The 16,090-nt window shown below is 33.1% G+C and overlaps 1 protein-coding gene and 1 long non-coding RNA gene across 2 annotated transcripts in view; one reads left to right on the top strand and one right to left on the bottom strand.

Moving 5' to 3' along the window:
* Positions 1–16,090, bottom strand: part of LOC145739533 (uncharacterized) — a 177,733-nt gene that overhangs the window by 150,256 nt on the left and 11,387 nt on the right. The gene's annotated exons all lie outside the window — the stretch shown is intronic.
* On the top strand, positions 382–1,026 carry LOC145739528 (NADH-ubiquinone oxidoreductase chain 5-like). Its single transcript, XM_081994921.1, has one exon. It carries the CDS (start codon positions 397–399, stop codon positions 976–978), a length of 582 nt encoding a protein of 193 aa, XP_081851047.1. The 5' UTR covers positions 382–396; the 3' UTR covers positions 979–1,026.

The following is a 16,090-nucleotide window of genomic DNA, read 5'->3' as shown; positions in this document are numbered from 1 at the left end:
ACCAAACCTAAACCATCCCAACCAATTAAAATAGAGACTAAATTTAAATTTAAAATAAGTATTATTATTGAACAAACAAATATAACCATTAAAAAAATAAAACGTTTTAAAAACTTGTCCCAAACTATGTATTCCGAACTATAATTTAAAATTATTGATGAAATGAAAAAAACGAAACTTATAAATAAAAAAGTTTTTCAGTCAAAATAGAAAACCCCCTCAATAGAAATCCCTAATAAATTTAAGACCCCAATTTCTATAAAAATCGAAAAATTTTTCGCGGAGAAAAGTGGGGGGGAAACAGAAAATTTAATAAAAATAGTTTTAGTTTTAATTATTCTTGCAGCTATAACTAAAAGTGCTCAATTACCTTTTTCATCCTGACTTCCAGCTGCGATGACCGCCCCTACTCCCGTGTCTTCTTTAGTTCATTCTTCAACTTTAGTTACTGCGGGGGTTTATTTTTTAATTCGGGTAAGAGAAGCTTTATCTATGGAAATAATAGAGTTTTTATTAATTATTTCTTTACTAACAATGTTTATAGCGGGGTTAGCTGCAAATTTTGAGTATGATTTGAAGAAAATTATTGCTCTTTCAACTTTAAGTCAGTTAGGATTAATAATAACAATTTTAAGTTTAGGGGAAAGAGAATTAGCTTTTATACATTTATTAATCCATGCTTTATTTAAAGCTTTATTATTCATGTGTGCGGGGGCGATTATTCACAATTTTGGGGATAACCAGGATATTCGAAATATGGGGGGCTTAACAGAAAATCTTCCATTAACTAGGGCTTGTATAAATATTAGAAATTTTGCTCTTTGTGGATTGCCTTTTATATCAGGTTTTTACTCAAAGGATTTAATTGCAGAAGCTTTATCTATACAGTATTCAAGAACTTTTGTTTATTTTATTTTTTATTTCTCTATTGGGCTAACAGCAGCCTATTCAATCCGGCTTTCTTACTATGTTTTTTGAAGAGAGGCCAAATTTTTAAGATTAAGAAGTTTAAGAGACAGAAACAATGAGGGTATAACAAAAAGAAATCTTACAACATTAAGCTGTATTTAGGATAAGATCCATGTGAGCATCAAACTGCTGCGGTTATATTGTTACAGAATCAATTTGCCGTCACTACAGTCATCAGGCAAACGACACCCATGATTAACACTGCAGAGCTGACCTAAGGAAAACACCTCGACCACTCACCTCTCAACTTGAGAGTTACCAGTATGTTTAATCTTCATTTAAACAATAGGTTATTGACATGACATGATTTAAGTGTTTAATTATTTTCAATATGGCTCAATCGAACTCATTAAGAAATAGTAAACATCCGCATAATGTGTTTGTACAAGCTATATTATGTAGGACGATCAGTAGGCAGCATTTGCAACATCAGGTTTACAGCGACCACTAAACTGTTTTGTTTGTGAAACCAGTAAATATATTGTAACTTATATTTGTACAACAGTTTGAACATCACTGGTAATACTGGTTAGTTTTTAAGTGATTGTAGAAGTAGATAGAAGAATAAAGTTAGTATTTGGTTAACGCACAGTCTTATCATTACTCAATTAAACAAGCTGAATATCGACATAGGATATGCTACATGAAAAATACCCAGTACTTTACGTAGAATCCATAATTGCAATAAAAAATGGGGGTTCTTATTTGAAAATGTCAACTCGAAGGTCATATTTCAATTTTGGGACGCCCTGTATATTTAATTATTTTCTCAAAAAATGTCCGAGCGTTTTTCTAAAAGATAATTTCGTGAATTGTAATCGAATTTATTCCATACTTTATGGACACACTGTATACAAAAACCATTCATAATACAGGGTTATTCACGTTATTCGACACGGAAGATGTGACTAAACTATTTTGTTTAAAAATTTGTTGATTTTGGGATTGGACCTATTGGAAGTACCTTTGAAAAACTTTATTTTCAGAATCTACTGCCCCACCCCCCAAACTAAAATTCCAAAAAAGAGAAAAAAATTGAAAGAATGGGGGGGTATTAGAAGTGTTTTTTAAGTACTTTTTGCAATTCAATATCTCGGTAACATGAGAAGCTAGAGAGGCCATTTTGAACTCATTTTGTAGTATTTTTTATGCTTTTTCGAATGACGTTGGAACGATCTTCCCTGCGAATCTAAATAAAAAAGCTATATTTGTCAATTCTTGCAATTTTGGCCAATTTTTATTTTGTTCCATAAGGGTTCCAATTTGTCCTACATTGGGATTTTCAATGACAGAGCCGATGACGTCCAATTCAATGTTTTCATTTCCCAGGTTTATGTTTTGTGGGTTTCTCATATTGAACACTACCACTTTGTCTAAATTTACTTAATAATCTTTAAAAAGCGAATTTGTTTAGATGTTTTCTGTTGGGAAATTTTGTAGCGTAAACTCATGAGGCCAATAAACAATTTTCCAGACATTCTTTAAGAACAAAGATCATATATATCCTTTCTTCCATTATATAAACTAACATCTTTGGTAGAACAAAAAACTTACAAAATCTACCACGAGAGAACGAAAAATTACCACTAACGAACGATTTGACAGCTACTAATAATAATTTGCGTCAAAGTCATTTACAACAATTGCATTCAGTGATAATAACTGGTATTAAAATTCCGTAAAAATTAGTTTATATCGATTTTCCAAGAAAACACGCATAGCTATATGAGACCTTAATAATTTTCGATAGATAATTAAATTTTGCATCTACTGTAACTATAAAGGGGGCGTTTTATTTCATTTTGTCGAGTTAACACGATTTAAAGGTTGTAATTATTGACTAAGCATTTTGAGACATCTTGTATAAGTTAGACAATTTATCACCCCCCAATCAAAAAACTTCACCAACAAAACGTTCTTTTAGCAATACCCAAGCCAATTTTCGTTAATAAACAGTTGAAATCATACAGACGATGAGTGATTAAACTTTAAAATTTGTTCTACGTTTTTAGAAAATAACGAATATCTGAGAAACTGTAAAATTTAGACATATTTCACCTTAAGAAAATCATCTTTTATTTTCAACGCAGATGCTAAAATGTAAGTAAAATACTAGGTATTCCATTTGAAAAAATGTAACTTTTTAATTAATAACAATAAAAATTTAAGTAATTATGATACGTTTTTTACTTTTGGGACGACCGGATAATTTTAAAAGATACTTTTAATAGCCTCATATTCATTCCAAAATTAAACATATTTTAAAGCTAAATAGTTTAGTCACAATCTTCCGTGTCGAATAACGTGAATAACCGTGAAAAAAAAATTAAAATAAGTGACGATTATACACATTAAACTAAAACTTATTGACTATATATGCTCTGGCAAGTTGTTTAAAAGCAAGAACGGTAAACAGTAAAGGATTTCTTAATCCCATAAGCACAATGTTGCCCGTATCGGCTCGAGCCGGTGACGATTTTTATGTCACCATCAAGTCAGAGATCGCGCGTTTGCGCGATTTTTATCCGATTGCAGTGGATCATATTTAGCGTATTGTAGTGATGGGCGTAAATTTACCATGATTGGTTATTTACCGATAAGGTAAAGTAAAATTCAATGTGACAGGAAAATTTACCAATTTTGCCAGTAAATTTATTGGTCTAATTGAAATTTGCTTGAAAATATCATTTTCCTGTCCTGACTGTAATTAATTTGAAAAGTCATAAATCTGAATCACTATACTTTTCATGCCCCCCCTGTATAGTAGCGGCACTGACGGACTGTGAAATTCCATGGATGAATTTAGCAGTTCTTTACGAAAATTTCTGCTTTCTTTCAAATTTGTCGAGTTATTTAGGAAAAACTGGTTTGGTGCAACAAATTTTCAAATCAATTCAGGGAAGTTGAATCGCTTAAGTTAGCCGTCTTGAGCTCCTCTTTCCAGTAGTGTTGAGCAAAAAATTCTATCCCAAAAAATGTGTACAGGGTGACCGAAATCATTCAATCACCATACTTTTCATGCACACCCTGTATACTGGAAGCTAAAACGGTCCTGCAACCTTACGGTGCTAAGTTAAGGAGTTGATTAGGAACATTTTTGGTCTCCTGCAATTTTTTTTAACAGTCACCGTTTTCGAGTAATTCAGGAAAAATTGGTTTGTTAAGTTAGTAAAATTGTGATCTAAATTTTGAACACGGTTTAAAGGACTAAATTGACTGTAAAACCCATTTGGAGTGACCGAATCATATTTTTAAGCACATTTTTCTAATTCTCATTCAATTTTCTATCTAATGACATAAAAAATCACTACAAAATCAAGGAAAGTCACGGAGAAAAGGATTGTCAAAATATAAAATTCCAGAGACACAATTTGAAAGAAAAGTCAGGGACAAAATCGCCTGTAAATCCCACTTGGAGTAAGAAAATGACTGTTTTAAGCAAATTTTTGAAATCCCCATTAAACTTCCTATCTGATAACATAAAACAACACAACAAAATTTAATACAGTCAGGGGAAAAATGGGTGTCAAAGTTTGAACTGCTAGTAACACCGTTTGAAAAACAGTCACGGACAAAATCGCTTGTAAAACGCACTTAGAGTTAGAAAATGACTGTTTTAAGAACATTTTTGGATCCTCATTAAATTTCCTATTCAATAACATACAAAAATACTACAATATTTAGTACAGTCAGGGAGAAAAGCGGTGTCAAAGTTTGACCTGCCAGAAACATATGTTTGTAATATACCAGTAATTTACCGGTCAAATTTTCCTGGAAATCTAAAATATTTACTTTACCGGTAATTTACCCATCACTACGACTCGAGACTTTACTGAGACGTCAGGCCATTCGCCGCCGGGAAACAAAATTGGCCAATCGAGCAATCCTTTACAGTTTACCGTCCTTGGTTTAAAAGTACCTTAGTTTTCACATTCCTTAATATTAAGGGGCGACAAATTAAAAGGGTACAATCCTCGACATAAAACAGTATTTAACATTTGGTTAGTGTTGCATCTATCAGGCAATATAAATTCGAAACAGTGTCAAGTAATATCTATGTATATTTTTATTTTTTTTTGTTTTATCACAGATATATGGTGCTGTTATTTTATTTTGTATCTTAAAAATTAAAACATAAACCCTAAAAAAATATTTTGCTTGACGCATAAAAAGGTTAAAACATTAAGCATCGTGGCAACAGGTGTTATCGGTTATATTTTAAAATTGATCTAATTGCCCTATTCTGTACTATTTGTTGTGTGCAGCTATGCTGTTATACATCAACAACTTGGTTTCCATGGACAGTTTCCCATTCTTGCAATAAAACTAACTTTTTGCAAACTTCCTAGTTATATAGTGAGAATGCCAGTAAATATCCAAGAAATTTAAGTTTGAGTCTAAAATAACACCTAAGTATTTAATTTGGTTTACGTGAATAACTTGAGTGGTGCCGATAATAATATTCAGGTCTTAGACATTAATTTCGCTTAGACTCGTTTATTTGAAACATTCAGTATTGACACATTATAGGACTCAGTTGGAACAGATATTTGGAAAATCACGTGACTCTTTTTAAGGTGCAAACGGTCACGTGAATATTTTCAATCATAAAATTTAATTTTAAACGGAAACCTAAAGGTCATGCGATTGTTTTAAATGGCGAAATCGTATTTGAGAGGTCACGTGACTATTTTTAAGGTTAAAATATCGTCCATAACGTCACGTGGTAGTTTTAACGTTAAAACTGATATTGTCGCGTTAAGGGGTAGTTAAGGGGGAAGAACACACAGGTTTCCACAGGTAACCCACTTTTATTAAGTAATAGTGCCTTAATGACTAGTCGGTAATCTTACACCCAGATGGCCAAGTTGGCGGGGAGCATGATGTGATCCGGCTTCTAGGCAAAGGGTACACGGGGGGCGACGCTTTAGCGGTGATGAATGAACCCTAGACTTAGGTCCGGGGGCATTCACCGAGCCGGTAAAGCTAGGGCTGATCTAGGGTGTGGCACTTGGTCACCTACTGCTCCACGTTACGTTACACAATAGGCATACCCAGACTAACCCAGAGATCAGTCAGTGACCTCCCTCTGGCGAAGACCCCAGAGTTCGGTAATCTGTACGTGCTTTTGGTGCAGTATTTATACCCACATCATGACCCCAATTCGCCAATCTTGCTGACACAAACATTGTACTGGGGGAGACCGGGGCAACTTAGGGTAACGGCACCTAGTGTAATCTTTATGTTACATGCTCCTCCCCTAGAAAATGTTCGCCCCGAACACTAAAGGCGAAACTTATCCATAAAGTCTACATATACTAATGTTAATCTTAAATGCTATAGGGTGTATAAAGGTGGTGGAACGAGTCCTTTATTTCTTCACCAGATTACAATATAATAGCTTAATATAGTCCTATTCTTAATGCTTGCGAGAGATAGGGGTGTACTTTAAAACATCATAAATGTTCAATTGGGTCACCTTTCAACCTGGCGGTTGCGTCTATCTTATTGCCTTCCTTATTAAGCGAAATTCTTTTAAATTGCTCATTGTACCCTTCTTTGGCACCATCGTCTAAGTGGAAACGCTTCACCTAGGCTTCATTTCATCGTAGTGCCTTCTCTTGGCACTGTATTCTCTAAGCGGCAAACTTCATCGCTTATCTTCATTTCTTCATACTGTGTCCTTTTGCGTGCTCCTTTAGCACACCTATCCTTGGACATGTATATTTCTTCCTAAGTAACGTCAGCCCATTTGGAGATGCTTCTTCAGCTCGACTTATTAAAGACTTCGGGTGCACACACACATTTTTCCTACCTGCAAAACTTTTTTGGTTGCAAAAATAACTATAGCACATTCCCCAAACCTTCAGCTATATAACGAAAAAAAAAATCACGCAAATAATTTAAAAAAATAAAGTCGTAATTTGGGTTAAAAGATAGGACTAAAAAGTTGCCCAAAATTCAAATCCAAAATTTGCATCTTTGTTCCACATCACTCTAGAAACATCGTCGCTTAAACAGAAATGCATTAACATTGCCGTAGTTTTGTCGGCAGAAACGAAGAACGAACAACGTTTGTTTTTTATATATTTTGCTACACGTAGCCCAAAATCATGATTCCCTTAAAAGTATAAAATAAATTGCGTTGAATGAGTTGAATCCGGCACTGGATGTGACAACGCTAGAATTACAAAAAATATTTTTAGAAAAGCTTTCTATATTCATATTACTCAATAAAAATCTTCAGTTTCTAATTAAAAGGCGACCTACTATCTTATTTGATCACCGGGTGCACTAAAACAGCATGTTGCCAATGTCCATGAAGTAAATCTAAATGGTTAGGTTTGGTTCAAATCAGGAAAAATTTATTATTATATGAGTTTTTAGTTTCAAAAAGTTTGTAGTTTTATGCACTTTAGCTAAAAAAGTGCAAACGCATCATATTTACAAGGCGTTTATACAAACAGTATGATACCAACAATTCAGGACATTCACATAAACCAACCCAGGTAATATGAGTATTTTAGTGCTTCATAGGCACTTAACAAATCAACATTGCTGAAAATATCCCATTACGGTATACATTGTAATAAGTCAGTTATTTTTGTAGGTTTACTTTATGTTTTAATTTAATTTTCTCATTCCGTACATCATCTTCATTGACTGATTCTCAAAATGGAATGTCTACATTGCAATCTAGAAACTATACTACAGTATATTTAACAGAAAATTTAATGGAAAGTGATGGAAAATTAAAGTAATGATTTTTGATCAGGCTTTAACATAGGTTTTGGGGTGTGACAAAAAACACAAAATAATGGATTTAAAGCTTTCCTAATTCTGCCCAAAAATGTGTTTCTATTTAACTTTTTTGAGAACTTTACTATGATGGTTGTTTCAAACAATTCAGAACACCAATAAAAACTCAAAAAAGTATGATGATCACATGAAAACGATTTTGCTCTATTTTCATTCGTTTGCTTTGTAGAGCCTTCCAAATCTGAAAAATATAATTGTATAATATACCATTATCTCGCAAATTATAACATTAGAGTAAAGTTGATTAGTAGAAGGAAAAGTGTCTAGAATAAGTTACAGAATCTAAGAATATTATAGTTACTAGGGTTTTTGAACAAAATCCCTTTCCAGAACAAAGGAAGATAGTAAAAGGTAAAAGGTTTTGCTATATAACAATAATAATATATTTATTTAGCAAGCTGCTATAAAATTGACAAAAAAATAAAAAAGTACAATTATTGGTGAACAACAACTGTCAAATAACGTATTGTAGATTGTAGCTGTCGGGGTGACAATGCACTGCGGCGTTGAAGCCTATTGTGTCCCCCGTTACTAGGATCTGGGCTGAGGCTAGTCTCATCACAGTTCCTCCTACAGCTTCAAGGTCTTAATAAAGGTCAGCAGCTGAGTCGGTTTTAGAAAATAAATCTCCCCATAGTTGAAGATGGTGCTACCAAACAAGTTGGTCCTTATGTTTGAGACTGCATCACATTCACAAAGCAGGTGTTTAGGAGTCTCTTCCACATCCCCACAGAATCTGAACTTTCCGTGTTTTGCTAGGCCTATCCGCTTCAGGTGGCCTCTCAAGCGATAGTGTCCTGAGAGGAAACCTGTGAGTGAGTGTTGGTTTCTTTTGCTCTATTTTACAAATTCTTTAATCCTTTCCCGGTTGTTACCTACAAGAAGTTTCTTAGAGTGCGCCAATCCAGTGAGTTGCTCCCAAAGCTTGGCTCTTTCGTGTTCAAGTTAAGCTCGTGTTTACAGGTGTAATCCCCCAAGCCACAGAAGGGTTCTGATGCTGTAAAAGGAGTGGCGGCCTCTTTTTTAGCCAGAATGTTGGTTTTCTCATTTCCCTCAATTCCTCTGTGTGCTGGAACCCAGAGCAAGGTGACTTATATAGTACCTATATTTGTCAACATTTTGAACAAAGAACATGAAATAAAATAAAAATAATACAATACATAGATATAGGTGAGTCAATTTCTTAAACAAGAAGAAATGTTGAAAAAAAATTTAAATAAAAATTGTAACTTAATACTTGATATTTAAAAAATAGGCACGTATCATACCTAGTTTTTATTACTTGGCACTAGCAGGTATCTGATGTGTCAATCAAATGATACCAAGCACGTTGATTGCGTTTAATACTATTTCCAAACAAACTTTGTTAGATTTTATGGAAAACTACAAAAGACTATTACACTAATTGTGTATTGACCGTCATGGAAAGAGTTTCAGTTTAACAAACTCAGTTTTCCTTTTGAATCGAAAATTGAACAATAATTGGGGTTACCCTCCTCCTCCATCCAAAAAGCCTAAAAATAAATAAACAACATTATTGTATTCTCTCTTAGAGTCTAATTTGAATTACCAGGAACTGGTCATCGACGTCATTGAAATTTTCTTTAATTAGTGCGTTGATTTTCATAAACATCAATTTTCGCTGGCAAATTTCCCAAAAACAGAAAAATATATTCGTCAGCAGCATGCAGATGCAGATTGGTTCAACCGTGATGGTTGCTCGATTTTATTTTATTTCTAAATGAACCAGATAATTAAAGCTGGCAGTTAATTGTTATAAAGATCATAACTCTTTGATACATAATAATAATATAATCAAACAGAGCTGGCATTAGTAAGAGCCTCACACATTTTACAAAATGTGGATGTTATCGAAACGATGGTTCAAAATTTGAAAAATGCAATGGGGTAATATTTCATAAAAACTAGGTACTTCTAACATAATATAATCTTATAAATTTCGAAAACGCCGTGGAAAAAATGTAGATTATTTGTGACGTTAAAAAATTTACTTACCTTTGGAGCTTGTCAATTATTACACAATATTGTTACACAATATTTGTACCACGCTACTATAGTACTTAGCAGGGCAACTAAACACCAAGGACGGTAAACAGTAAAGGATTGCTCGATCGGCCGATTTTGTTTCCCTGCGGCCAATGGGTCCTGACGTCACAGTAGAGTCTCGGGAGCATAATACTGTTACGGTTTGGGCCTACTATGCTCGATACTCGATGAAACCGATGCGCCGCAATAACTGGCCGGGCGCGTGTTAAAGTAGGCCACACTTAGGAAGCGACACCTGGAAGCATCTTGAATATTCGAAGAAAATCGCGAAGCGTTTCGCGGTCATTCTAGAACGTGGTTTGCGAATATAAAAGACGCGGTGTCGACCGCGAGTGTAGTGTAGTAGAGTAGTAGTGAATTTGGGAACGCGGTAAAGTTTAAATAGTGAAATAGTTGTGGAATTGTAGTAGTGTTTTTAATAGCTGAGTTAATTATTGTACGGAGTGTTTTGAAGTGTAAATAAAGTTATTAATTGTTGAGTTAAACATGTATACCAAGTCAGTTTATGTTGTTTAAGTCAGTCTTTGTATATACGTATATAATATACAGGGTGTCTAAAAAGTCTGGAATATTGCAAATATCTCGAAAACTGCTGATTTTATTTTTCTCAAAATTTGCGTCTTGTTAAAGTAAATAACAGCGCATGACGTGAGGGTGAAATGAGGTTCGCAAGTATACAGGGTCAGTCACAAAGTATACCAACTTTCTTAATTCAAACCTAACACACTGTATATTACTTCAGATTTTAAGAGTACTCATAAAGGCCAATTCAACGATATACGATTTTTTTTTTTTTAATTTTTTTTTTTTTAATTTTTTTTTTTTTTTTTTTTTTTTGATTTTTTTTTTTTTTTTGATTTTTTTTTGTACCTACCTATAACAATGATAGGTGTAACAATGACAGCTAACGTCAATATAATGTTAAATTAATTGGCAAATTTTCCTATTACTGAAAATGGTGTTTTTGAGTGAGAAGGATACTTAAGATGTCAGTCTTTTCCTTCTCACAAAGTATACCAACTTTCTTAATTCAAACCTAACACACTGTATATTACTTCAGATTTTAAGAGTACTCATAAAGGCCAATTCAACGATCTACAGTATTGCTGCTTTATTCTTAGTATTAGTCAATTTTATTTGAGGAAATTATGAAAACACTTAAACGTTAAGTAAATTAATTAAAACTAGCCCAACATTAGAAATAAAACACAAACTACTTTATAAGATGTTCAAAATGTCTGCCATTTTGAGCTAAGCAATAGCCGAGTCTATCTCTGAATTCCCGTAAAACATTATCAAACGTAATTCGCGGAATGTGGCGCATTTCATTTACAATTTTTGCTTTTAAATCTTCAATGTTTTCTGGCTTATTTTCATACACCTTATCCTTTAAATAACCCCACAAATAAAAGTCCAAAGGAGTGAGGTCTGGAGATCTAGCGGGCCACTCAATTTCGCCTCTCCTTCCGATCCACTGATTTGGAAATGTTTCATTTAGGAAATTGCGCACGATTAGCCCAAAATGCGCGGGAGCACCATCCTGTTGAAACCAAATGTTCTGGCGATCTGGATAAAGAACTTCTAATTGTGGAATAACATTCTCGACCAACAAATTTAAATAAACTTCAGACGTAAGATTTCCATTAATGAAAAATGGTCCGATAAAGTTATGGCCTACAATACCGGTCCAAACATTAACTTTTTGGGGTTTTTGAGTCTTTACTTCTTCCATCCATCGAGGATTAATCTGGGACCAATATCTACAATTATGCCTATTGACGGTGCCGTTAAGCATAAAAGTAGCTTCATCCGAAAAAATAATGTTATAGACGAAATTAGGATCAACATTGCACTTTTCCATTAAGACTTCGCAAAATTCTGATCGTCTATAAAAGTCATCTTCTACTAGTTCTTGAACTAAGTGTATCTTATAAGGCCGAATCTTTTCCCTTTTAAGTAAATTTAAAACTGACTGAATACTCACGTGGTGGTTTAAACTCAATTGTCTAAGGGATTGCTTTGGATTATCTTGCAAATCAATTAAAACATTCAAACCGACATCACCGCCAGTGGCTGCCTTTGGTCTGCCTGATCTGCGTCTGTCTTTCACAGTTCCCGTCTCGTTGTATTTTTTCACCAATTTGCTTACACAAGATTGAGTTATTGCAACACGATTTGGGTAACGCTGATTAAACAAATCACATACTTCCTGCTGCGTTCTCTTACGGTCGCCATATCCCACCATACTTAAGATGTCAGTCTTTTCCTTCTCACTCAAAAACACCATTTTAAGTAATAGGAAAATTTGCCAATTAATTTAACATTATATTGACGTTAGCTGTCATTGTTACCCCTATCATTGTTATAGGCAGGTACAAAAAAAAAAAATCAAAAAAAAAAAATCCAAAAAAAAAAAAAAAAAAAAAAATCAAAAAAAAATAAAAATCGTATATCGTTGAATTGGCCTTTATAAGTACTCTTAAAATCTGAAGTAATATACAGTGTGTTAGGTTTGAATTAAGAAAGTTGGTATACTTTGTGACTGACCCTGTATACTTGCGAACCTCATTTCACCCTCACGCCATGCGCTGTTATTTACTTTAACAAGACGCAAATTTTGAGAAAAATAAAATCAGCAGTTTTCGAGATATTTGCAATATTCCAGACTTTTTAGACACCCTGTATACAGTGTCTCCGTAAAGTCGCGCATACATTTTATTATAAATCAGGGATTTGTTTTCTGGGAAAACGCTCGGACTCGTCAATATTTATTTTTTATTGCGATTTTTTTGATAATAAATTAATGTATACAGGGTGATCCAAAAACAAGTTACGACTGTCAACTTTATTTTTTCAAATAGAAACCTCTATTTTTTATTTCATTTTTGGATTCGGCATCGAATTCCAAGTATAACCTAACCTTATTTTAACCTAACCTAACCTAACTTAATCTAAATATTAATTGAGTTATTTTAACTTATTTTTGGGTCACCCTGTATACATTAATTTATCATAAAAAAATCGTAATCAAAAATAAATATTGACGTGAATCCCCGATTTTTAATAGAAGACACAGTGTATATTTATATACAGAGTGTTCCAGTTTCCATGGCCGAACTTCAGAGACCGAAAAAAATATGAGTTTGCATTATAAACTATATAAAAATTTTACATTTCAATTTTTTTTTATTTTTATTTTTTTTTAATTTTTATATCCACTGAGTAAACTGTAAGAAGAACTATAAAGCAAAAACTAAAAAATATACAGTGTGACCCATTTAGAATGGAAACACCCCTATAAAATTTTAGGTTATTAACCGATTTCAATGATTTTTTTTTTGAAATAATTAGGAATGAAATGTCTATTACGGGAGAAAATTTTAAATATTTATTTCAGTTTTCAGGTCATATTACGATACTTTTTCTTGATAGAAAATGGAGAATTTTTATTAGCGATTTTTTTATTGAAAAAATTACTACGCCACTGGATCTATAGTGCTTTCAAATAGCTGTGACCAATTTTTTTTTTTTTTATTTTTTTTTTTGATTTTTTTTTTGATTTTTTTTTTGTTTTTTTTTTAAGAAATTAATCAATTAATAATTAATAATAAACAAGTAAATAGTAACACCATTTCTATAGCAACAGTTGATGCAGGGTGTTCTTTTGTGACCGTTAGCTTAGAGGATTTTTGAATTTTAATTTGTCATAACTTTGTTATTAATGAATGGATTTTTATGAAATTTTGATTCTTGATTGATTTTGATTTTGCTCTCATTGGTCGAACTAAAAATGTTCCTTAAGTTTATGGACCCCTAGTAAAATAAAGGAAATAATGAGTTTCGAACGGCTCTCATTGGTAGAACTAAAAAGGTTCCTTGAATTTTATTTACTCCTAGTAAAATGAAGGAAACAATGAATATTTTACGGCGTGGAAACTACAAAGGTTCCTTGAATCTTAGTGGATCCTAGTAAAATGAAGGAAATAATGAATATTTGAAGGCTTTCAATGATTTAACTACAAAGAATCATGGAATCTTATTGGCTTCTAGTACAATGAAAGAAATAATCAGTTTGAAACGGCTCTCATTGGTCGAACTAAAAAGGTTCCTTAAATTTATGGGCTCTTAGTAAAATGAATAATGAAATAATTAATATTTTACGGCTTTCAATGGTGGAACTACAAAGGTATCTTGAATCTTATTGGCTCCTAGTACAATGAAGAAAATAATCAGTTTGAAACGGATCTCAATGGCTCGAACTAAAAAGGTTCCTTAAGTTTATGGGCTCCTAGTAAAGTGGATAAAATAATCAGTTTGAAACGGCTCTCATTGATCGAACTATAAAGGTTCTTGAAGTTTATGGGCTTCTAGTAAAATAAAGGAAATAATCAATTTGGAACGGCTCTCATTGGTCTAACAAGTAAGGTTTCTTGCATTTTGTGGACACCTAGTAAAGGTAGGGTTCCTTGAATCTTATTGGCTTCTAGTACAATGAAGGAAATAATCAGTTTGAAACGCCTCTCATTGGTCGAACTACAAAGGTTATACCAGAAAATTACAATAGAAAATTAATAGAACCACGGGATGTATTACCTGCTCGTGTGTTTTGATTAAGATTTTATAGTGGCGTAAAGAATGGCTCAAAATATGTAAGTAGATACAATTCCGATGCATTTCTTGCAGATACTTCTTGACGTGACACATTTGTAGTTCCAAAACAAGGTACTCTTAGCATTAAAGTAAAACTTTTCAAATTAATTGTTGTTTATATCACTAAATAACTCAGTTATGTGAAATTTTTGCTAATTGACAATTTTGGTTAAGTTAATTTTTTGGGAAAAAAATTAAGAGTGATTTGGTCCCTAATTAGAAATACAGCGTATTTCCTAAATAGAATACCTACATGCTATTGCTGTACTATTCTATACGTGGATATATGAACAAATATCTCATAAACGGTGCGAAAATACAAAGGCTTTCCTTTAATTGTTGTTGAAAAAAAATTTGAGATAATTTAGCGAAACTTGACATGTTTTAATTATTTTGGCATGTAGATCTTCATGAAAAAAAGGTGACCTACTATATCTTTTTTAAACATCAATTATTTTCCTAGGTTGCAGCCTGTATATGCTAAGCATTATAAGAGAAAATTAATTGAATTATGTTTATTTTTTTTAGGATCCATTTGTTGATGCTAATTGTTGTATGATCGTTGGTTTGGTTCAAGGAGTTTGCTCCAACAGAGGATTGAAGAACTTCGATTTCAAATAACGAGCCATCTTTTATGCTTGTTTGTACCTTGGGTCTTATGATTGTTGTAACTTTACCACCACAACAAAATAGATTTATGGATTTTACTGTAATTTTTTCGAAAATAATATTCCGTATTTTTGTGACGTTTATGACAGTGCCTATTTCTCTTATGAGGATATTGTCACGATCTAATTTTTAGTCGTAACGCGGGGACGTGTATGCTGTGATCGTAGTCGAGTCAAACTCAAAGATTGGAAAACAAAAACAACAACGTTCATAGAGAGAAAATAAAGACGGAATTATAAGCATTGTCAGACGTAAGTTGGCTAATTTTGGATTATAAAGTTTGTACTTAATGATAATTCATTCACAAACCCTTTTGGACGAGGGTGCGTGTCAGGGTAGGTTTTCCTTAATTTTCGCGACCGAACTGTTTAGTTTCGCTGATAATTTCTGAGTACTTTTTTCCAACATTTATCTTCTATTTATTGTAAGGCATTGCGATCTCTTAGTCAGTTCAATTTCTTGATTGCTTGTCTAAGCGCTTGGATCATTGTCCGAACAATTGATGACTTATTGCTGACTGGCGATTGCAACACCTTAGCTAGCTTCCGTTCTAAAAGGTTCGATTGCTTACTTTTCAATTTAAGCGGTGATCGACTTGCTCCGGCCAACGGTCGATTTTCTGCTGACTAAGTAATTAACGAAATCTACTTGTGACAATATTTTACCACTAAGTTTGAAATTAAATTGTGATTCATAAAGCAATGGAAAGATAGAGTTATCAGAACCTGATGTCACATGTTCCATATAATAATCTGTGGAAATTGGATTATTCAGACAACAATATCTCGAAAATATATCCAGGATATTTTATGACGATTCACAATCTAAAAGAATTGAATCTGGCTAATAATTTACTAACTTCAATAGACGATGATTTTACCAGAAAACTTTTAAAGTTTAACTACCAGAACCATTT

This window comes from Ips typographus, unplaced genomic scaffold (assembly GCF_016097725.1).
Source record: "Ips typographus isolate SLU unplaced genomic scaffold, UJ_Ityp_2.0 IpsContig33, whole genome shotgun sequence".
In the NCBI taxonomy this organism is placed as follows: domain Eukaryota; kingdom Metazoa; phylum Arthropoda; class Insecta; order Coleoptera; family Curculionidae; genus Ips; species Ips typographus.
Note: the sequence above shows the minus strand (reverse complement) of the source record. Positions and strands in the feature narration are given on the sequence as shown.